At 41.1% G+C, this 24,381-nt stretch overlaps 1 protein-coding gene across 4 annotated transcripts in view; it reads right to left on the bottom strand.

Annotated features, from left to right (window-relative positions):
• The window catches only part of VCL (vinculin), a 233,391-nt gene that overhangs the window by 6,157 nt on the left and 202,853 nt on the right, over window positions 1–24,381 (bottom strand). For 2 of the 4 annotated variants that reach the window (XM_030203202.1, XM_030203204.1), the window contains 3 exons: window positions 18,989–19,198; window positions 12,855–13,058; window positions 9,020–9,124 (listed from right to left, as the gene is read on the bottom strand). In XM_030203202.1, the coding sequence (XP_030059062.1) occupies window positions 9,020–9,124; window positions 12,855–13,058; window positions 18,989–19,198 (519 nt within the window). The remainder of the gene's footprint in view (window positions 1–9,019; window positions 9,125–12,854; window positions 13,059–18,988; window positions 19,199–24,381) is intronic. The other 2 variants (XM_030203205.1, XM_030203206.1) reach the window with 1 other exon arrangement.

Below are 24,381 nucleotides of genomic sequence, written 5' to 3'. Positions count from 1 at the left end.
GTGAGGCAGACACGCACTGACGTCACTGACGTCAAAACAGCTGATTGCAAGGCAAGGGGATGAGTAGGGAAACACGCGCGTGTTTCCCTACTCCTCCTACTGCCTCGGAATCAGCTGTCACCCCCCCCCCCGCGCTATGGCCCCTCGAAACCCACCCCCTCCCGCGAACCTGTCGATCCCCCCCCCCCGCCGGAACGCCGAAAACTGCCGCCACCGTTGTTGTACTACCTTCCCTTCCCGTAGGTTGTTGAATCATCTTACAAAGTTTAACTCCGTGCGTCTCAGACGCACGGAGTTAAACTTTCTAAGATGATTCAACAACCTACGGGAAGGGAAGGTAGTACAACAACGGCGGCGGCAGTTTTCGGCGTTCCGGCGGGGGGGGGGGGATCGACAGGTTCGTGGGAGGGGGTGGAAGAAAAAAAAAAACGCATGTTGGGGGGAGAGAAGAGGGTGGCCAACCACAGCATGGATGCGAGCGGGGGGGGGGGGGGGAAGAGGCCGGCCCAGGCTGGCACATGGGAGAGAGAGGAGCATGGATGCGAGGGGGGGGGTCATGGAAGGGAGAGAGGGGACTTGCTGGAAAAGGATGAATGGAGGCGGCAGGGGACAGAGGAGCATGGATGGCCATGGATTGGGAGGGCAGGCCTCAGGGAGAGAGGGCAATTGCTGGATAGGGAAAATGGAGGGGCCAGGTGACAGATGAGCATGGATGGGCATGGATTGGAAGGGCAGGACTCAGGGAGAGGGGAATTGCTGGATAGGGATGAATGGAGGGGACAGATGGGCATGGATGGATATGGATTGCAGGGCAGGCCTCAGGCAGAGAGGGGAAATGCTGGATAGGGAAAAATGGAGGGGCCAGGTGACAGAGGAGCATGGATGGGCATGGATTGGAAGGGCAGGACTCAGGGAGAGGGGAATTGCTGGATAGGGATGAATGGAGGGGACAGATGGGCATGGATGGATATGGATTGCAGGGCAGGCCTCAGGCAGAGAGGGGAAATGCTGGATAGGGAAAAATGGAGGGGCCAGGTGACAGAGGAGCATGGATGGGCATGGATTGGAAGGGCAGGACTCAGGGAGAGGGGAATTGCTGGATAGGGATGAATGGAGGGGACAGATGGCCATGGATGGATATGGATTGCAGGGCAGGCCTCAGGCAGAGAGGGGAAATGCTGGATAGGGAAAAATGGAGGGGCCAGGTGACAGATGAGCATGGATGGGCATGGATTGGAAGGGCAGGACTCAGGGAGAGGGGAATTGCTGGATAGGGATGAATGGAGGGGACAGATGGGCATGGATGGATATGGATTGCAGGGCAGGCCTCAGGCAGAGAGGGGAATTGCTGGATAGGGATGAATGGAGGGGCCAGGTGACAGAGGAGCATGGATTGGACTCACACTTTCACTCTGACTCTCAAACAGTCACTCTCACATACACTCTCCCAAACATACACACTCCGAGGAAAACCTTGCTAGCGCCCGTTTCATTTGTGTCAGAAACGGGCCTTTTTTACTAGTTGTATAATAATTTCATCATATTTAAAAAAAAACATTCCCCAAATCAAACCATTTTACTCAAACCTTTTTAGTGTATGAAAAAAATAATCCCATTCTATCCTGTTGAATGTTTTCTCGGCAGCTAAAGAGATGGTGACATATTGTTCAGATACTAAGTTAGCATAAGACAGAATGTTCTAAAATAATCTGGAGTTATCATTGGGAAGGTGATTGGGAGTAAGTCCATTTTGGTCTCTGTAAATAAGTTGAGGTAGGGAGTTTCTGTAGTTGAGAAGTGAGAATTTTTGCGTAGATTTTGTTATCAATATTGATTAGGGAAATTGGCCTAAAACTTTCAACTTTATTATGATCCTTATCAGGTTTGGGAATTACCACACTGCTGGATTCTAAAAGAAGCATTTGTAAGGGGGATCTTTTAGAATTAGATTATAAAATTGTAGTAGTCTAGGGAATAAGAGTTCTGAAAAAGCCATACAGAATTTGGCATTAAAGCCGTCATTACCGAGGGCCTTACCAGTGGGGAGAGCTTTGATGGCTGAAAGGATTTCTTTTTCAGTAATTTCACTGTTCAAATGCTCAAAAAGAGAGGCAGAGATTTTGGGTGGGGATATTGGTGTGGTGAACTCTTGAAAAGCAGAGGGTAAAAATATAATCTCAGGACTGTAAAATTTTTAATAGAAATTTTTGAAATTGTTGTGCAATTGCGGTGTCGGTAGTGTGAGAAACACCAATAGATCTATTATTTGAGGGACTCTTGCTCTGTTATTTTTAGTTTTCAAATATTGGGCTAAGAGATGTTTTCTGAATAATATCTTGATTTCTGTGAGTGAATACAAGAAATAGCTTCTTGAGAGTTTAAAGAGTTAAATTCGTTTTTAGTTTTTTGTAATTCAGCATAAACAGATATGTCTTGGTTGAGAAGAAATTGGTTTTCAAGGGATTTGAGACTGCAAATTTTCCAGACTTTTCTTATGAGCTTTATACTTCCCAGCAGAGAAATGTATTATTTCTGCTCTTACTGTGGCATTGAAGGCGTCCCACCAGATGCTTAAGCTAACTTCTACTACTACTACTATTTAGCATTTCTATAGCGCTACAAGGCATACGCAGCGCTGCACAAACATAGAAGAAAGACAGTCCCTGCTCAAAGAGCTTACAATCTAATAGACAAAAAATAAATAAAGTAAGCAAATCAAATCAATTAATGTGAACGGGAAGGGTAGGTGGAGGCGAGTGGTTACAAGTGGTTACGAGTCAAAAGCAATGTTAAAGAGGTGGGTTTTCAGTCTAGATTTAAAGGTGGCCAAGGATGGGGCAAGACGTAGGGGCTCAGGAAGTTTATTCCAGGCGTAGGGTGCAGCGAGACAGAAGGCGCGAAGTCTGGAGTTGGCAGTAGTGGAGAAGGGAACAGATAAGAAGGATTTATCCATGGAGCGGAGTGCACGGGAAGGGGTGTAGGGAAGGACGAGTGTGGAGAGATACTGGGGAGCAGCAGAGTGAATACATTTATAGGTTAGTAGAAGAAGTTTGAACAGGATGCGAAAACGGATAGGGAGCCAGTGAAGGGTCTTGAGGAGAGGGGTAGTATGAGTAAAGCGACCCTGGCGGAAGATGAGACGGGCAGCAGAGTTTTGAACCGACTGGAGAGGGGAGAGGTGACTAAGTGGGAGGCCAGCAAGAAGCAGATTGCAGTAGTCTAAACGAGAGGTGACAAGGGTGTGGATGAGGGTTTTGGTAGAGTGCTCGGAAAGAAAGGGGCGGATTTTACGGATGTTGTAAGGGATTATTGTGACCAAATTAAATAAGTAATTACAGATTATTTTAGTCATGAAAATTAGGACCCTGTTTACTAAGTAGCACTAAGGGTGCGCTAGCATTTTTAGCACGCGCTAAATGCTAAAGACGGCCATAGGAATAAATGCTAAAGACAGCCATAGGACTATATGGGTGTCTCTAGTGTTTAGTGCATGGTAATTTTAGGCACATGCTAAAAACGCTAACCCATCTTAATAAACAGTGCCCTTAGTGTCTTGAAGCAGGGAGGATTGAAATCTCCATGGGGGTTTGAATGTGGTATGTGAATCAGTGATATATTTAATAGAACAGCTGAGTGATCAGATTAGAGAGGTAAGGTAAGAGATGAGAAGATTAAAAAATAAGTCAATGCGGAAGTAACTGACATGTGGAGGAGAGAAAAAAGTGTATTCTCTAGCAGTGGAGTGCAGAATTCTCCAGTGATCTAGTAAGCCAGTAGGCTTTTACAGATTTGTAATAATAACAGCAGATTTTAATTGTCTCATAGGGCATTTAGATTTTCTATCCAAAATGCAGTCTTGGATTAAATTAAAACCACCGCCTATAATGAGATTAGAAAACTTGACAATCAAAAGTAGTATTAAGAAAAACAAACAAACTGGATTGTCCAAATTAAGACCATGTACATTTAGAAATGTAAAAGTAGTATTAGAGATATTTAATTCTGTTTGTATCCACCTTCCTTCTGTATCGGAGATTTGTTTGTTAGTAATAGTAGAGAAACTCTTGTTTGTAAGTATCACATCTTTTTGTCAAGTAATGTGTAATGGCAACAAAAGGGCTTCTAAAATTTATAAGAAATTACAAGATCAACTTTCAAACCCTTGTTCACTTGTGATTCAAATGTGGGAACAAGAATTTGATTTGACTCTGGCTTCAATTGACTGGAAGCTTCTTTAGTCTAAAACTAACAGACCATCTGTATCTGCTGGAATTACACAATCTTCTTATTTTATATTACACAAAGCATATTGGACTCCAAACAAATTAATGAAACTCATATGTAGCAATCTCCCTTCCAAATGCTGGTCCTGCTCAACTCCAGATGGTTCTTTATCACATATGTTATTTTCCTGTCCATATGTTGAAACCTTCTGGTCCAACGTATAAAACAGAGTTTCCAAGGTACTAACTCTGGATACCAATACTAAAATCTCCTACAAGACTGTTATGCTAAGATACTCCAATCCAGATGTAACCCTCCCAGAATGCAGCAAAAAAAAAAAAAAACCTTCTAGACCTTATGCTAGCTCTGACTTCTCATTAGTACTGTCTTTCCAATGAAGAACAATAAACATACATGAATGGTGGGATCATTTATGTGCTATAAGAAAATATGAAGCAGCAGCTGCTGTCAAGAAATCATCAGATTTCTAACTTCAAAAACATATCGACACCCTTTGACTTCTTCTCCCGACCTGAGGGGCCCTTTTACAAAGCGGCGGTAAGCCCAACACAGGCTTACCACATACTAAAATTTAACTACCACAGGGACAAAGCAGCCACTGGCAGTAGTTCCAGGTTGAGCATGTGGTGCGGTTACCACCAAGTTACTGTGGAAGCCCTTACCACCACCTCAATGGGTGGTGGTAAGTGCTCCCAGCCACATGGCCATTTCTTTTTGGGGGCTTTTTACCTGCTGTGGTGAAGAGGCCCCTGATGTGTGGGAAAAATGGCCCCTGCCACTATCGCAGGGCCCTTTTTCCCCGCAGCTTAGTAAAAGGACCCCTGTACCTCTCTCTTTCTCTGGACCCTCCCTGAAGATCTCCTGGGCCTTGCTGGACTCCACACACACCCAAGATAAAACTTTCATCAGGTTCCACTATCATAGAAGACTTCTTTCCCAAGCAAAGGATCCACCATCAAAGCTTACAGAGACAAGATCTTTTTCACCACTCCAACCAGCAGAAGAAAGAATACATCTGAGCCTCAATCAAAGTTACAGCTCTCATCAAGGAATGGAGGAGTGGCCTAGTGGTTAGGGTGGTGGACTTTGGTCCTGAGGAACTGAGTTCGATTCCCACTTCAGGCACAGGTAGCTCCTTGTGACTCTGGGCAAGTCACTTAACCCTCTATTGCCCCAAGTAAGCCACATTGAGCCTGCCATGAGTGGGAAAGCGCGGGGTACAAATGTAACAAAAAAAGAACAGAATAGAAACAAAATCATACAAATCTAGCAAAACACAACCTCATCAAAATTTGCTGCTGCAACGACTCAACCAGCTATCTAATAATACCAATCACATATATAAATACTAGATCAGTGGTAAACAAAAATGAAACTATCAATATATTTAAATTATTATTATTATATTATTTAAGACCCACATACTAAAGGTTTCCTAGATTTTCTTAAAACTTGGCAATTCTCTACTCCCTTTGGAAATTCTTCCCATAACAGAGGCCATCAATTAGACCTATTAATATACTGATTTACTGATCCAACAAACTTCTTTATTTCTAATCCTGTATGGACTCCCGTCCCATGGTCCAATCATAGTAAATTATCTTTAATCCTCCACTGGAAAGAAGACACAAATAAATCAAGAATAAAAGCTCAGGTCTCTTACTTCACATCAAGCGGTAAAATTGATCCCTCTACCTTCTGGTCCAAAATCCTTTTGACCAATTAGGATCCATTTCTCAGTCATGACTGAACACTATATGCTTAGAACTTTTAAATGATAGACCTGCCAAAAAACTGTCTCCATGGTGCAATGATGAACTTATTAGAGGCAAAAAGATCATGCAGGCGCCTAGAAAGAATTTGGTCCAAAGCAAAAACAGACGACAACTTGGAACAACTGGTGAAAATTACTAAAAGAATACAAATATAAACTTTTAAAAAGTCAAAACTAATTATTATGCTAAATATGTAGGTGGGTTCACATTAAATACCAGAAAACTCTATGCTTGGTTAATCTACTTAACATGCAATCCCTGACCGTAACCAATGAATCTACTCCCTCCACAGACCAACTAGCAAATTACTTTGAGAAGAAAATTAACAAAATTAGACAAGAAATGAAAGGCAACACTTGCTAGTTGGCTTAGAAAATTAACTCTCTTGGGGAATTTAGATAGGCAAACGGATCGCAAACTTGGGTGATAAGACTCATCTGCTGAAGAATGAGTATACCTTGACTTATTATTGAATAATAATTAAGATACTGGAGGGGGGTAGTGAGTGAGGGGGAAGGAGTGGGTGCGTAGGGGGGGGGGGGAGGGGGTGGCTTCTATAGGGATGGGCTGAGCACTCTGAAAATATGTCTCAATCATCAGCTATCCAAATGGAAAAGAGCCATTGTGGAATGCCACAAAGGTCTGTGGATGATGCAAAATCAGTGCCGTACCTAGGTTGGCTGCCACCCGGGGTGGGTTGCCACTATGACACCCCCTCCCCCGCACATCCTCCTCCTCCCCCAGAAGCGCATCACCCACTTTCCCTCCCCCCCCCCCCCAGAACAGCATCATCCTCACCACCTGGGGTTGCACGGAGCAGTTATGCGTCTGTCAGCTCTGCCGGTGCCCTGTCCCAGAACAGGAAGTAACGTCAGAGGGGGCAGAGAACCGGCAGAGCTGACAGCTGTGCAACTGTTCTGTGTACCCAGGGTGGACCGCTCCCACTGCCCCGCCTTTGGTACACTACAGTGCAAAGTTGTTCAGATGGTTGAGGATTATGAGGACTTGTGGAAGGATCTTGTGAGATTAGGAGAGCGGGCATCTAAATAGATGATGAAACTTAATGTGAAAAAACGCAAAGTGCTGCACATCAGGAAAATTAAACTGAACTAAAATACAAATTGCTGAGTTAGGAGTCACCACCCAAGAAAAAGTCTTGGAGTCATTGTGAATAAAACCTGGGAATTTTCAGTCCAATGTGTCACAGCTACTTAAAAAAACAAACAAACACCCTGGGGGAGGAGACAAGCTAAATGGGCCACCGATGCCTTGCCCTGTGAACATCTGCTTTCAATTGCATGTAATGTTCTGACACTCCAATAGAGCAATTCTTTACCTACCCATGCTGTAACACTTTTTTGCATCTAATAAAAGTGATTTCTGGTTAAAAAAAACAAACAATCTAACAGAATATTAGGAATTATCTGAAAAAAGGATGGAGAACAAGATGGAGAATATTATGCCTCTATATACGTCCCTAGTTCATCTGCACCTTCAGTACTGTGTGCAGTTCTGGTCACCCCACCCAAAGAGTATTCAGTGCAACTAGAAAAGGTTCAGAGAAGGGCAACCAATGATAAAATGGAAGGAACACCTTCCCAATAAAGGCTAAGCAGATCTGGACTTTTTGGTTTGGAGAAAGAAAAATGACAACTGAGAGGTGATATGATAAGAAGTTTACAAAATTATGAGTGGGAAGGAATGATTAAACAGGTTAAACAACCATTCCCTTTCAAAAAACACGCAACCCTCTGACCTCCAAATCAGTAATGTATCCTACAGGGACTTCCAAAAACTCCCACCTTTTGTGGTATTGGGCAGGTCACTTCTTTATTTCGGATAGATGAAGATTTCAAATGATTTGGGCAGCTTTTGAAAATGTGACTTTTTTCATCAGATTTTAGGTATAGCGTTGGAGAGCTGTTTTACATCTGCAGGCAGGGTGATATAATAGTATAGCTTATATGCTAAAATGTTCAACATTTTTGGAGTTTTATATGCTCCATGTATGAATGCATAGTAATTATAAGATTTTATATGTTAAACAGCTAAGGCTTTCATGTTATCAGTGTAAATTATGTGAACCACCTTGAATAAGCAGAGATGCTAGTATTGGTGGTATATTTATTATCCTATATAATAAAATGCACCTCCAACATTCTGAAGCTGACTGCATGGCTGAGGCATTCCTGCTCTCTGTATCCATCTCCTAAATTGACATCACGTACTTCCGGGTTCGTCACAAGCAGAAGTGACCAACCCACACGAGGTTTCTCGGCTTCAGAATGTTGGAGGTGCATTCTATTAAATAGGACTGGTCAGTTCCTTGAAGCACAGCCAGAGCTCAGCGTCCTGCACAGTAATGCTCAGACACCAGAGAGAGAGGGGGGGGGGGCCTGACACCAGAGAGAGGGGGGAGGTATCTCTGTCACACACTCTCTCTCTCTCTCTCACACAGTCAATGTCTTTCTCTCTCTCACTCTCACACACTCTATGTCTCACACGGTATCACATTCACTCTCTGTGTCACACAGTCACTCACACACTCTCTTGGTCTCATACACTCAGTCTCACAGAGTGTCTGTGTCTCACACACACTCTCTCTCTCGCACACACTGTATCTGTGTGAAACACACTCTCACACTGTCTCTCACATACGCACTTGCACACACTCTCATGCTCACACACACTCGCACTCAGACTCACTCTCTCTCTCACACACAGTCACTCTCACATACACTCTCTCAAACATACATACTCCGAGGAAAACCTTGCTAGCGCCCGTTTCATTTGTGTCAGAAATGGGCCTTTTTTACTAGTATTTTAATAAAGTTAAAGAACAAAGAAGTCTATTAGGGTTCTCTGCCATTCCATGCTAAGCCTTACAGAGTGTTCAATTTACTCAGGTTCATCTATTTGAACACATATCAAGGCCCAAGCTACAGTTTTAACATGACCAAAGATTATTTGATGTGTACTTAGAAATACAAGTGGGTTACCTGCTCCGACTCTTCCTCACTGATGTTAGTCCTTCCCAACATGGTGGCTTTGACAGTGGACAGGATTTTCAGCTGTGTACTTATAGTCGGGATTCGCTCGCAAACCTGAAAAAGAGAAAAAAAAGGATTTAAAACTGATTGCATTACAATATATAACTTTCTGGATTCACTTCATTTGCAATCTTTTCTTACAGATAAAAGTTTGACTTGAAACGTTTCTTTAAATTGGTCTGCCAATATTGTGGACGGAGGTTAATTGTGATATATATGGTAAGCTATAGTTTGTAGATGTTTTTTACCTTTATTTTATATGTCTTGTTTAAATGGAGTCCTCTCTTTTATTAAACAGCTCTTTATTTCCAACATTTCAGGAACATTTCACAACAAAACAGTCACCGTCAACATGAGTGACACGAGTTTGTCACATGTCACTCCATTAACCTGGAAGTAGTGCTCCTTTTAACTTGTGCTCCTTTTAGGACAAACACCAGATTGCTGTAACAACTATTTTACTTCATTTTCAGGAACCCAAAATTGTCCCCTCCTCTCCCCTACCTTCTTCCCCTCTAGAGCAGAAAGCACTCTCACTTCGGGGGATTATCACACATTCTACAACACTGTTATCGCTTGGTAAAGTAGTGAGCTCACAAACAGTTCCTGTACTTCCTGAAAAGCCATCCAACTATGGGTACCTTGCTTGACTGCTGCCAATTTGACCATCATTACCATCTGGAACATCTGCAAGTACCACTTTACCAAGTTTGGAGTCACCTTCTTTTTCCACACATTTGTGGGCAGAGTTATCTTGTGAATAAACAGGATCATCTTTTTATTTTATCTATTTATCTTTTAAAATAAGTTTTATTAATGATACTCAAAAATACAAGCAACTGGTCAATAAACATCTACAATGAAGAATAACCCCCACCCCCACACTCTCCATTGGGGTCTCTCAATATAGTCCAAATTGTCCAGTGCAGCTTTAGGTAAACAAAGAAGGGGATCCAAAATAAGCAGCAGTTTAAAGAAGGTACACTAGATTTCCACGTACAATAACAATCTCAGATTTTATAAAATGTATCAATCTATCCATTTCTAATGGCTGTTAGCTCAGCCATTAAGCAAAAATAATCCATTTTACATAGATACACAGAGCGAGATGGGATCGTAGAGCTCTTCCATGTTGCTGCCACAGCTAGATGAGCAGCTTTGAATAGGTGAATAGCTAGTCTGTGATGATCAGGTGATATTCCCACAGGTCTATGATGCAGCAAGCAATGCTCCACTTTTAGGGAATAATTGATTCCTAATAGCTGTTGCACCAGAGTGGACAGATTGCCAGTACGGTGTGATGTAACAGGATGTAATGTGTTCTCTTTGCTCAATATTTAAACTATAAAAATAAGCTTGATCAGGGAACAGATATTGTGTATCTGGATTTTCAGAAGGCGTTTGACAAAGTACCTCATGAAAGACTCCAGAGGAAATTGGAGAGTCATGGGATAGGAGGTAGTGTTCTATTGGGGATTAAAAACTGGTTAAAAGATAGAAAACAGAGAGTAGGGTTAAATGGTCAGTATTCTCAATGGAGAAGGGTAGTTAGTGGGTTTCCCCAGGGGTCTATGCTGGGACCGCTGCTTTTTAACATATTTATAAATGACCTAGAGATGGGAGTACTAGTTAGGTACTTAAATTTGCTGATGACACAAAGTTATTCAAAGTCGTTAAATCGCAGGAGGATTGTGAAAAATTACAAGAGGACCTTACGAGACTGGGAGACTGGGTGTCAAAATGACAGATTACATTTAATGTGAGCAAGTGCAAAGTGATGCATGTGGGGAAGAGGAACCCAAGTTATAGCTACGTCATGCAAGGTTCCATGTTAGGAGTCACAGATCAAGAAAGGGATCTAGGTGTCGTCGTTGATGATACATTGAAACCTTCTGCTCAGTGTGCTGCTGTGGCTAAGAAAGCAAATAGAATGTTAGGTATTATTAGGAAAGGAATGGAAAACAAAAATGAGGATGTTATAATGCCTTTGTATCGCTCCATGGTGTGACCACACCTCAAATACTGTGTTCAATTCTGGTCGCCACATCTCAAAAAAGATATAGTGGAATTAGAAAAGGTGCAGAGAAGGGCGACGAAAATGATAAAGGGGATGGGACGACTTCTCTATGAGGAAAGGCTAAAGCAGCTAGGGCTCTTCAGCTTGGAGAAAAGGCGGCTGAGGGGAGATATGATAGAGGTCTATAAAATAATGAGTGGAGTTGAACGGGTAGATGAGAAGCATCTGTTTATGCTTTCCAAAAATACTAGGACTAGGGGGCATGCGATGAAGCTACAATGTAGTAAATTTAAAACAAATTGAAGAAAATGTTTCTTCACTCAACATGTAATTAAACTCTGGAATTCGTTGCCAGAGAATGTGGCAAAGGCGGTTAGCTTAGCGAAGTTTAAAAAAGGTTTGGACGGCTTCCTAAAGGAAAAGTCCATAGACCATTATTAAATGGACTTGGGGAAAATCCACTATTTCTGGGATAAGCAGTATAAAATGTTTTGTACTTTTCTGGGATCTTGTCAGGTATTTGTGACCTGGATTGGCCACTGTTGGAAACAGGATGCTGGGCTTCATGGACTTTTGGTCTTTCCCAGTATGGCAATACTTACGTACTTATGTACAGAGTTGCTGATTAAAGAAATATACTTACTATAAACACAGTAGAGTCCTATAGTAAACTCCACGATGAAATTTGGAAAGATCTATGCTTCCTTCGTATTTCACAATAAGTAAGCCTTCATGACTCTTACTATAATTTGTTTTCCAGATGACTGGTACCAAACTTACATTCTAATTCGCGCATCCGAGAGAATAACCAGAAAGAGGAAAATGTGGTCAGAGATTAACTACCTTAGCATAGTTCTATCTAGCCTGTTTTCATACTCACAAAATGAACACACTCTGAGAATGTTGCCTTTTGAGAAAAAGAACAATGAATAAATATAGCTCCCTCGGGAGCTGTTTTTGGCTATAAAAGCAGACATATATATTATCACCTTTTATAAAAAAAAATTCACCAGTCTTTCAAGTCGCATTTCATAACATACAACATAAATACATACTTAACCAACCCAATATTAAAGTTCTTGGCTGTTTATTTAAAGGAATCAGTTCAAATTAACTATTTCTGCCTCTCTCAAGACCTACTGTAAAGAGCATCCCACACTAGTCACAAGCACCCATTATGGTCCAGGTGGTAAGTTAGTATTCAACCCCTCTTGCTGTTGATTCAGTTACTATGTTCACTTTCACCACCCATGAATTTTTATGTTGACTGCATCACCAAAAGGTTGTTTTTTTTTAACAGCATAAAATACATCTCAGCATATCTCCATGCATGTATTCATCGTATGATGTGCTGTTTTGATGTTTGTTTTTTTGATTTATGTATTTTTATGTATGTTTTATTGTATTCCACTTAGTTTTTTTAGGCAGAATGTAAATCAAACAAAATTTCTTCATCTGGTCACTTTTTTCCATGAGAAATATGGTTAAGTAACTGGCACTACCCACATCTCCTTCTCTGTAACTAATCTGATACTTAAATAGGAACAAGAAATGAAGACAAACTAGATCTTTATGTGCACAAAGTTAATCCAGACTCAACAGGTTTACACTTTAATAACTTTTGCATTTTACTGATTTCTGATGGATAATGGAGAAGCTTTTCCATGACTAGCCTGCCAAATTTTCAGGGGCTAGCCTATAGCTTAAGAACAGTGCAGTTTAACATAGGAATTTTTTTTTCCATGCATCATGTTTTCAATGGCTTACCTGGAGAAGATTTGTTCGAATGCGTTTGTCTGTACATTGTTTCGCCACCTCCTTGGCCAGACGTGTCACTTCATCAGAGGCTTTTGCAATGTCCTTTGCACAATGGATTAGGGCACGCTTATTTCCACTCCCACCTCTCACCAGCCGTGACATTTCTGCCATCAACAGGGCCATGCGCTTGGCAGCAGCAATAATATCATTACCCTGAGGATAATTCCACAGCAAGCAGTAAGTATTAATGCCCAGACTTCATTTGACAACCAATTACATGGCACTCACACAAGATACCACTTCTTACAAATGTACACGGCATTAAAATATGTAACTATTCAGATAAAAAACACAAAACCGGACATGAGTTGGAAATATAGAAAATATATTAAGACTAAAGATGAACAAAAAAAATATTGCTCTACAATTGCTATTAATCACAAGAACAAATCACAAGTTTGGATGACTGCTGAATAGCCATCACAGCATGGCTTACTAAGATGAGAGAAAATAAGGGACAGGGGGAACTTAATAGTCCATGCTCAGAACAGGGATGTCTTCATTTAATAATCTGATTAAAGACTTTAATCCAATTACAGGTGGAAATTAAGACGATAGACCATAATATTTAGCCTTGCTATCATTATTATTCCTTTTCCTTTGAGATTAAAACCACTTTTATACTGTGATGATATTTAAGACTATCAGTAAATTGCTCAGCATGTTTCAGTTCTTTTTGCAATAATGAAAATTCACAGAGGGTCAAAATTTTGGAGACAGCAGTAAACTGCTAAGGAATTTTAAAAGCATGCTTAATGTTAAGAATATTTCATTTCCCCATTAATTGGACTTAATTTATGTCTAACTAGTTCTAGTTACACCGTCATGCTTAATATGCAACACGGACAATTCATCATACAGGTCCACCACCTCACAGCTGAATAATAATTTTAGGTCCAATTTAATCAGCTTTCCAACTTTGTTTAATAGCATCAAAACAAATATCAGAACATTTCCATGATCTCTTATCTGGCACTATGTAAAACACACTGACTTCTGCTGCTGGCAGAAAATGGATGCTTCCTTGTGATCTAAACCCTTTTACAACACAGCTCTTGATCTGCTTGGGTCAAGAGCACCAGTGTTCAATCAGAGCTGAACAATCACTCCTCTGGAGCATACAGACGTTACTTAATAGGACTTAAGGTCCACCAATAAAGCTCAAGCTAGAAGACTCCGAGTAGAACATAAGCCAAAAAAATTTGCCATCATTTTTCTTATAGACACTGTACGCAACTCAAATCTTTGATTCAATTTCATAGGCACTGAATAAAGCCAAATGCTTAAACCTTGAGACTAGGAATAGGAACTCTCCACTTGTATAATGATAACAGTAAGATAACATTACTGGGGTCTAGGAAAAACTTCAGATTCCTCATCTGTAAGGGAAAGTGCTTTGATAATTACTATAGGAAAGGGCACTGTTTAGATATCAGGTGTTATGTAACTCAAGCACAAAATTTTGGAAATAAAGGCTCGTTCAGTGTCTAACAAGGCAAAACTATTTTTCTTCCTGCAAGATGGAAAACAGAAAAAAAAATTAGACATAAACCAATAATCTACATTGTCAGAAGGGCTTGAGATCAATGTAATAAAACAGTATTTCCACAATTGTTACACTGCACTTGACTCTAAAAGGCTGTTCATCCACTTCAAGGAATGTGATAAAGTGAGGTGCTGGTATAATATTTATTCTCCTCAAACATGAAAATAGCATTTTAAATGGGGAGGGGTCATATTTTGCTGCAATTCATCAAGAAATTCAGAAAAATTTGCTTTTAAGTTAGGTATATAATTGGCTACCACTGGTACATTTCTGGGGAAAAAAAAAACCTTATATAAAGAAATTTTAATGAAATCTAGTTAGAGCAGCCTTATATTAAAACCTTTTAAAGAGTCCAGTGTTCTTCTGAATATATCCACAATGCTTGTGTTGTAAATGATATAAGCCGACCCAAACTGCATTTTAGCCAAAGACAATCCAAAACACTATGTTGTGTACAGGACAACCATGCAAATTGCTGTGAGAAAGCAAAACAAGATCAGCTTTGATTCTGGTTTGATCAACCAGATGTTAGTAGAAGAGCCAAAATTCAGCCTCACAACATATATTTCATTCCATGCAGCGTATCTACCTTGTGGTTAGTAAAGAAAAAACAAGGAAGAATGTCTGCAGATTAAAGAGACCACAGAAAACATACATAAATAGTTATAAAATTCACTCCAGCAAACATACCCTACCCCCCCCCCCCCTTGGCAAATTCTGGTTCTATGAAAGAATATTTAAAGAGTTTCTGAGAGTTAAACAGAAGATTCTGTCATGCTACACTGTTAGACAATGGAGAACTGCAGCTACAAGCTCCAGCAGATACCACCTCATGGTACAACCCATTACCATTCAAAGTAGACACTATAAGAAGCAACAGTTGCTACTTAGGAATGAAGGAATGCGGCTTTAAAAGGATGCCTTTCAAATTATAAAAGGAATAGTTTACACATAGTTTTCAATACCAATTAACAAATGTATTTCCTGGCATCTACTGCAGTGTTTCCCCAAGTCCAGTCCTGGAGTACTCCTTGCCAGTCAGGTTTTCAGGATATCCACCATGAATATGCATGAACTTGATTTGCACTACTGCCTCCAATTATATGCAAATCTTTCATGCATATTCATTGTGGAAGGGGTACTGTAGGACCAGACTTAGGAAACACTGATCTACTGCACTATACCCTCACTAGTGTACCCAGCTCCTAATTGGGGTGTCACGTCTGACTGCAGATGCAATAGGAGTACCATCCTCTAACTCTCAAGGAAACATGAATTTCATTTTTACCTTCACTCTCTGGTAAAGGTTTGCTCGGGGACCAATGCTGGGAATGCCATTGAGAGGGCATCATGGGTTTTATATTGCTTTTGGAGGAGAACAATTGGCCCTGTTATTGCTTTAATTAATATCCCTTCCCTTTGAGCATTCATAAACAAACATTTCAACACTATTTTTATTATCTGAACATGACCAGTAGCCTTTTCCTCTGCTTTGCATTCAATACCTAATTATCGTGGATAGTCTGCTAATTACCATATCAGTCACTTAAGAACTGATCCACGCAATCTAATGACTTATAGAATGTAATTTTTTTTCTGTCAGTGAAAATAATAAAGAAAATGAAATAAGCCAAAAATAATAGAAAAGTATCAAATATGAGTATTTTTTTTCCCAAAACATTTGTTCTCTCTGACAAGTTCAAGGATGTTGTTTGTTTTAGCTTCATTACTGTTTGCTGTCTTCTTGCATGATGGTGTTTTCTGGCATTTGTTTGGTCTGGAAATTATGTCCTTGCCATTTTGTTCCTGTTTATCTTTTCAATAAAATTTATTTGAAATAAAAGGATCATAAACTTGTTTTAACAAATAGGACTCTTGGAAAGTAAATGGGGGGGGGGGGGGTTATTCTTATTTTTTAAAAAAGAATGTGCTAGAAAAATGCCTACACTCTTCCTTATTTCGTATTATGCTTCTGTTACAAGACAGAACGTGAAACTGCGGGTGGTATAATAGCCCTCTTCATCCCTCTAACTCCAGCAGTCCAGCCAGTTTTGTTTTCAACCCATATTTCACCTGTTCCTTGGGCTTCAAGTTCAAATTGAACTAGCCTCTACTGGACTATTGCATAATGAATCTTTATCTGTACCTACCAGGGGCGTAGCCAGACACCCAATTTTCGGTGGGCCTGGGCCCAAGGTGGGTGGGCAGAAGAACTCTGCCGTGTTCCACAAGTGATTTGGTCTCTCCCTCTCCCACCTGCATGCCATATGGTCTCTCAAACATCCCCCCTCCCTCATATACCTTCTAAATAGCAGATTTTCATCGGCAGTGAGCAGCAGCTAATACACACTGCTCATGTTAGCCCCACAGCCTTCCCTCTGATGCAACTTCCTGTTTCTGCATAGGCGGGACTACATCAGAGGGAAGCAGTATGTATCAGTCGCTGCTCGCTTCAGGCGAAGATCTGCTATTTACAAGGTATGCAGGAGAGACAGTTGTTGGGAGTTTTCGGCTGGTGGGGCTTGGGGATCCCTGCCAGCCACATCATAGGTGTGCTGCTACTGGGTGGGCCTGAGCCTAAAGTGGGTGGCCCTGTGCCCACCCAGGCCCACTCTTGGCTTTTCCCTATTTTATTTTAATTAACTCCTCTTTCCCCCATCTAGATTAGCTAGTGCAGAAGCTGTCCTTGGCTAAAGACTACAGATCCTGCTGAAACACAGAACTTATATAGGGCCTTATTCTATAAAGTTTATGCTCCTAAATTATGAGCATAATCTATGTTCCTACATACATTTAGGAACATAAATTTAGGAGCATAAACTTTGTAGAATAAGGCCATAGTCTGTATCTGTGTGTCATGGTTAAGACTTCCTACCCGAATAGCTGTGAAAACTGCCTCCACAGCATCCTCAGTCATAGACGGGCAAGATGCAGAAGGCAGGTTGGGGTCAAACAAATACTCTGACGTATCTTGGAGGAAAAAAAACTGAACACAGGGTGAAAAGAGGGGATATTTTCTTCTGGAACAAGATGTAGACTCTTCTTATACCTTAAGCTTTATTTTATGCCATGGTACAAGTGGTAAAAATTGTTTGTGTGTTCCAATCACACCAAAAAATTAGAACTGCATCATTACATGGGTAAGTTCAGCTATACCAATGTTAAATCAGAAACAGGATCTTTTAAGTATTTCAAATCTTTTCGGATCACTTGATCAGGTGCTATAATATAAATTTGTTTTCAAGTGCAGTTCAGCTGTACTGTATCACCTGCTGTGAAAGATCTCTTGCCATTACTCAAGTCTTACAGTTTAGACACACTTAAAATGTTTGTTGACATACTGGTTCAGAAAGCACTGGATATTTTGGAGACCAGTATCTTTAATTAGACCAAACCAAATTATTAGACATAAATAAATGTTATTGAATGTTGTCTTTCAAGGCCTTCTGGTCCTTTCCTCTAAGGCACCTGACCCACTGGGGTGGGGATGCAGGAGTTCAGGCCTTGAGTACTGCACACAGGCCAGGATTTCTGCACATCCCTAAAGAATATGCATGAGACAGATTTGTTTAAAATGGATGCAGTATCCATGCAAATCTACAGTACCTCGTGTATATTCATTGGGGATATCTTGCAAACCTGGCTTGTTTGTGGCACCCAAGGCCTGAACGCCTGCATCTCTGCATGAAAGCAGGGTCAAATCCAAGATCTGTGTATTCTTTATGTGCCAAAATAAGATATTGTTTTCTCCAAAGTGATAAATGACATATTACCCGATAACTCAACACGTTAACCAGTCAAATGAATGGCGTGCCTAAATACATTTTATGACAGAACTGCAAATCAAATCTAGCTTATCTAACATATTTGTATCATACCAAGAAGTAATATATCTAGCAGAATGAGAAAAGATGATAGCTGTTTTATCACAGACTATCATAATAATTACTTGATAGTATCCAAATCCTGTTTAGGTTTGTCCCTTCTTTACCACATAACCGGAAAAAAAAAACCCTGCATATGGTCTTCACAATGACCAACATTTGCATCATTTCTAAAAGCAAGTCAGCAGACAGTCTTCCTTTGCAATGAAGTCATTCCAAGCCATTCCACATACATACACACTTTAAAGACATTAATGATGGTAACACAGAAAGCACAAGACAGGTTAAATGAATTCTTCATCCATCTGCATGATCCTAACAATCAGGAAGTCATTCACAAAACGTCATCCATGGCTTCACAGGTGGTCATAACAAAACAGCAAGAGAGACTGCCATTAATCAAAAAAATTAGGCAGATGCAGACAAACAGGAAACTTCTTTAAAGAGTGACCAAAATCAAGCTCAGTCTGGCATTGGCAGAGCTAACAAACTTGTGAAGCCACTCTCCGTTCTCAAAATGAAGTGCAGACAAACTTGGTTGTTTATTCACTCAAGACGGATAGGACCCAGCAAGATCAAGAGTGATGCACGTGTCAGCGTTCCAAATGGCTGGATGCAAACGGATCAGTCACCAGTGGGAAACTGAGGAGTACCTTACTAGACCACTTGGTTGCCTCTCGATGCAATGCCTGAGCCGCGGCCAGAATGGGTTGGTTAACAGGCTGATTTGTTGGCATTAAGAGCAGCTCAGGCTCATAATCATCTTCATTGTCTGAGGGGAGGGTAAATTCAACATCATCTGCATCCTCATTTATCTCTACATCAGCCTCAGAGGCCTCATGAACCACAGGAGTCACATCAGGCTTTGCAGGTAGCAGGCAGGGGGGATGGAGAAACAGGGACAGAGTTAGTATGAGGAGCAGGATTTGGTACAAGAGCAAAAACTGAATAGGCTTAGTAATCAAATATCCCATCTGGTCTGTAAGTCAACAGTTGACTTTTTCTTTTTAACATGTGCTTAGGCAGAGCTGAAGCAACAGAATCAGCAGAGGAAGGACCCCTCCAGAGACACTACCAAGAACTCAAAGGTTTACTCCTAATGTTATATTCAACAGCTCATGTGTGTTCCTGAGAAACTTTTTTTTTACCATGCTTTAATACACATTTCCAAGTTTCTAGCTTCTTTTGAAATACTGCTTTCATTTAGTTTTTAATAATGAATGTCAGTACAGATAAACAAGATGAGACTTCTATAAAGTACCAAGTCATTGACTAAGTGAGCTTCATGCTCATTTTTTCTGGATAGATCATTTTAGCAGGGTAAAACTTACCTGGTACTGCATAATATTAAAAAAAGAAGCCAGAGCAGCTGTTGTTGCACCTTAATTCTGGTATGTGTCACACTAGTAATTATGCGGATCTTTGGCCATGGCTCCTCCCCTTCCAGCTGTGGGGTTTTTATTTCCTCTTATGGAAAATGAAATGTATTATACCGCTCTTCTGCGTCTTTCTGCTTCAGCTTCTGCCGCCACCACTGCGATCCTGGCCAGAAACTGAAGGCTTTAAACCACGCTAGACTAGTACCCCTTCAACTGTGTGTCACCTGCTACATTAAGCCTTTTCTGTCCAGTACACCTAAAACAGGTTCTCCAGTTAGCGACTGAAACTATGCAGTGGAGTCTTTAGTTCTGGACCTTGAACAATTTGAGTCCTGTACACCATCACTATAAAAAAAATAAAACTGGCAAGTTCAGATTTTAAGGAAACTTAAAGAAGAACATGAGCTCTACATTACAGTCAATACGACAGGAAATTTTTTTGCCAGTACAATAAGTGGCTTTGCTATTTCTACAGCTGTGACACAAACATATAGAAGATGTATGAAGTTTAAATTATTGGTCAAACAATATTGAGAAAGAAGACTGTGCCTGACGAACAAAAGTAGCCAGAAGCGATGGTATATTTACGTTACAACAGGGAAAGTAAAAATAAAGGACAGGGTGATGTGACCAAATGGTAAAACATCTTTAAAAGGAAATAAAGCAGAGAGAAAAGGGGCAAAGAAAAGGCAGCTAAAACAAACGTGAGTATGGATATCTTAACTTGAAAATCGAAACACATGGCTATAGGGGAAAAAAGTGTAACTCGGTGAAACAATGAGGAAACATCAGTGAAAATACACAACTGGTAAAGAGAGTCTTTTAAAAATTAAAAAAAAAAAAAAGTTAATGAGAAGCTTAATTAGTGATAACCATTTTCCCATCCATATTATAGGGGATTTTTATTTAATATTTAAATGCCAGGAACAAGTGTGCTATTTCACTTTTTTCCATACCAGTGGCGTTCCTGGACTCGATTGCACCCGGGACGGAGCGCCGATGCGCCCCCCCCCCCCCGCTAGATGACAACCCCCCCCAGGGTGCACGCCACTGGGGGGGGGTGCCACGGCGCGCGCCTGCTCCGAATTCGCTACATTTCGTTTGTTTGCTGCACCTCCCTCTGCCCTGGAACAGGAAGTAACCTGTTCCAGGGCAGAGGGAGCTGCAGCGAATGAACGAAGTTTAGCAAACTCGGAGGAGCAGGCGTGCGCCGCGGCACCCCCCAGCGGCGTGCACCCGGGGCGGACCGCCCCCACCCCCCCCCTTGGTGCGCCACTGTTCCATACTTTGTAAAAGGCTATTAGAACATCTACGTCATAACATTCCTTTGTAATTCAACTTTATTTCCTCATCCTCTATATAGTTCTCTCTGACCTTTCAGCTCACAGGTAACAACCAAATAGTGATCCTCTTCTCACATCTCACCCCCCCCCCCACCACCACCACACATTTGGTGATAGTCCATCAATATTCTTACCTTAAATCAGGGATAGACTAACCATTCAGGCAACCGGCGGTCCTACCTTGAAAGGCCCTGGTGGTCTTGTGGCCTCTGCAGGGGCAGAAAAGAATCCCATTCCTTCTTGCCAGTGCCTGCTGCTACCACTCTGCCTGTGCTAGCACTGCTGTGTTTTAAAAATGGCTGCCGAGACTGCCAAGACTTGTGAGACTACCGCAGGAAGTCTCTGCAGCCATTTTGAAAACACAGCGACGCTGGCCCTGGGCACAGTACTGACAGCGGGCAGGAAAGAGTGGTATTCTTTCCTGCCCCTGAAGAAGCCACTAGACCACCAGGGCCCTTCAAAGGTAAGACCCACTTGCAGGGGTCTGTAGTGTGTGAGAGGGGTGCAGCAACTGCGGGAGTCTGTGATATGCAGGAGGAGGGTGGTAGGGCAGCGAGCAGTGGCAGGGGTGGCCCCAAAGACCCTTACTGCCCTGGGGCCCTCACCACTGTCAGTCCGCCCCTGATTTAAATCCACCCATAAACCACATAGTTTAAGTCTTCTCAATTAAGGCCTTGCTCTCTTAATTCATGGTAACATAGTAGATGATGGCAAAGAAAGACCTGCACGGTCCATCCAGTCTGCCCAACAAAGAAACTCATATGTGCTACTTTATGTGTATACCTGACCTTGATTTGTATCTGCCATTTTCAGGGCACAGACCGTAGAAGTCTGCCCAGCACTAGCCCCGCCTCCCACCACTGGTGATGCTGCCCAATCTCCGCTAAGCTTCTGCCAGTGGTGTACTTCAAGTAGAGAAGCATCATCTATATGAAAATAATGTATGGCTTTCATAGTATGATTATGGCTTTAAATTCCAGGCAGCAAAACCATAGAAACCAAATCAATTAGTCAATAACCCTTTCATTTCCTTTCTTGAACTGAGCCACAACTTCATATTTTTTTTGCTTGCTTCTGTTAAATTAAAAATGTATTCAGTCAAAAATATTCATGAGAGAAACACCTGCAAAAAAACATTTTGCATTTAAGCCATTCCAAAAATACTACTATATATAAATAGCTTATGGAAACCAGAGTTCATATAGATCAGGGCAACTGACTAAAAGTGCTACTCTGATGAACACATCTCCTACTGGGTTTTCATTTAAGCAAAAACTCCTCACAGACATGTGCTGGCATTTAATGCATGAAGTGCTGACTAGAAACATTCTTTCCAAGTGACTGCTGCTATTATAAATTAACACCTAGTTAGTTTTCTATTTTCATGTTCATGCTATCTCAAAATTAAGCCATTTATATGCCTAGAATGAACTTTTGAAGCAACAAAACACCATTTGTACAGGATTAATATTCCATGCTCCAATCAGACTGCATCAAATTTAACACTAAATTACTCTTACATAACATATTTGTATTTATAGATGTCTGTACATCTCAGAGGCTGCTTCCATCCGCTCACGCACACATTCTTAATGCCGCTTGTTCTTGGCATGATTTATCTAACAAGAAAATGTCTGAAAACAAAGTTTCAAAATCTATGAATACATTTATTAAGTATTAGCTAACATTCTAGGCCACATTAAAGAAAGACTTTTCCCTCTTTTATGGAAACAAATGTAGTAAGAAGCCATTTTCTAATGCAGACATCTAGAGGGCAATTCTTTTAACAGTTTGTCTAAATATAGGTGCCTAAAGGGTGCTTGTTACGAGTCTATTCTATAAAGGAAAGAAGGCCCCAATTTTTCTTTATAGAATACAAACATAATTCTTAAAATATAAGTGTATAACAAGCATTTACTCTAGTCATAGGGCTTGTATAAATGCTTACACCTAGATTATTGGAAAACACATGTAAAATATAAAATACTATAATTTACACCTGTACCCGTACATCAAGACATGCTCCACCCATATGCAAATGTACTGTTGAAATATGCACCATCGTATACAGGAACCATTTCATTGAATATTGCAAAACCAGAACATTGGCATTTGTGTGGCATTTCTGTGTGTACTTGGCATCTATATGTTGGCAACTACTTTATGGAAATACTCTACCATTGGCTCCGGGAGCTGAATAATCGTAGCTGCATTCAATGCCATTCAGGAGGCCATTTTCAGTAGCTCATTTAACTTGTATATGCTGTAGAGAGTTTTCCAAAATTATCTAGCACAGTGTACACATATTAAAAGTGCCTAAGTACAACCATTCTCAGTGTGTGTGGACAAGTGCTGATCCACCAACTTTTTGGAGTTGGCACAATAGACGTCACACTTAACTGCTGTGGGAACGAAATGGAGCCCCATTTTCTAATACACATAAAAAGCTTATTTACATAAGTACATAAGTACATAAGTAGTGCCATACTGGGAAAGACCAAAGGTCCATCTAGCCCAGCATCCTGTCACCGACAGTGGCCAATCCAGGTCAAGGGCACCTGGCACGCTCCCCAAACGTAAAAACATTCCAGACAAGTTATACCTAAAAATGCGGAATTTTTCCAAGTCCATTTAATAGCGGTCTATGGACTTGTCCTTTAGGAATCTATCTAACCCCTTTTTAAACTCCGTCAAGCTAACCGCCCGTACCACGTTCTCCGGCAACGAATTCCAGAGTCTAATTACACGTTGGGTGAAGAAAAATTTTCTCCGATTCGTTTTAAATTTACCACACTGTAGCTTCAACTCATGCCCTCTAGTCCTAGTATTTTTGGATAGCGTGAACAGTCGCTTCACATCCACCCGATCCATTCCACTCATTATTTTATACACTTCTATCATATCTCCCCTCAGCCGTCTCTTCTCCAAGCTAAAAAGCCCTAGCCTTCTCAGCCTCTCTTCATAGGAAAGTCGTCCCATCCCCACTATCATTTTCGTCGCCCTTCGCTGTACCTTTTCCAATTCTACTATATCTTTTTTGAGATACGGAGACCAGTACTGAACACAATACTCCAGGTGCGGTCGCACCATGGAGCGATACAACGGCATTATAACATCCGCACACCTGGACTCCATACCCTTCCTAATAACACCCAACATTCTATTCGCTTTCCTAGCCGCAGCAGCACACTGAGCAGAAGGTTTCAGCGTATCATCGACGACGACACCCAGATCCCTTTCTTGATCCGTAACTCCTAACGCGGAACCTTGCAAGACGTAGCTATAATTCGGGTTCCTCTTACCCACATGCATCACTTTGCACTT

The sequence above is a fragment of the Microcaecilia unicolor genome, chromosome 5 (assembly GCF_901765095.1).
Source record: "Microcaecilia unicolor chromosome 5, aMicUni1.1, whole genome shotgun sequence".
NCBI lineage: Eukaryota > Metazoa > Chordata > Amphibia > Gymnophiona > Siphonopidae > Microcaecilia > Microcaecilia unicolor.
Note: the sequence above shows the minus strand (reverse complement) of the source record. Positions and strands in the feature narration are given on the sequence as shown.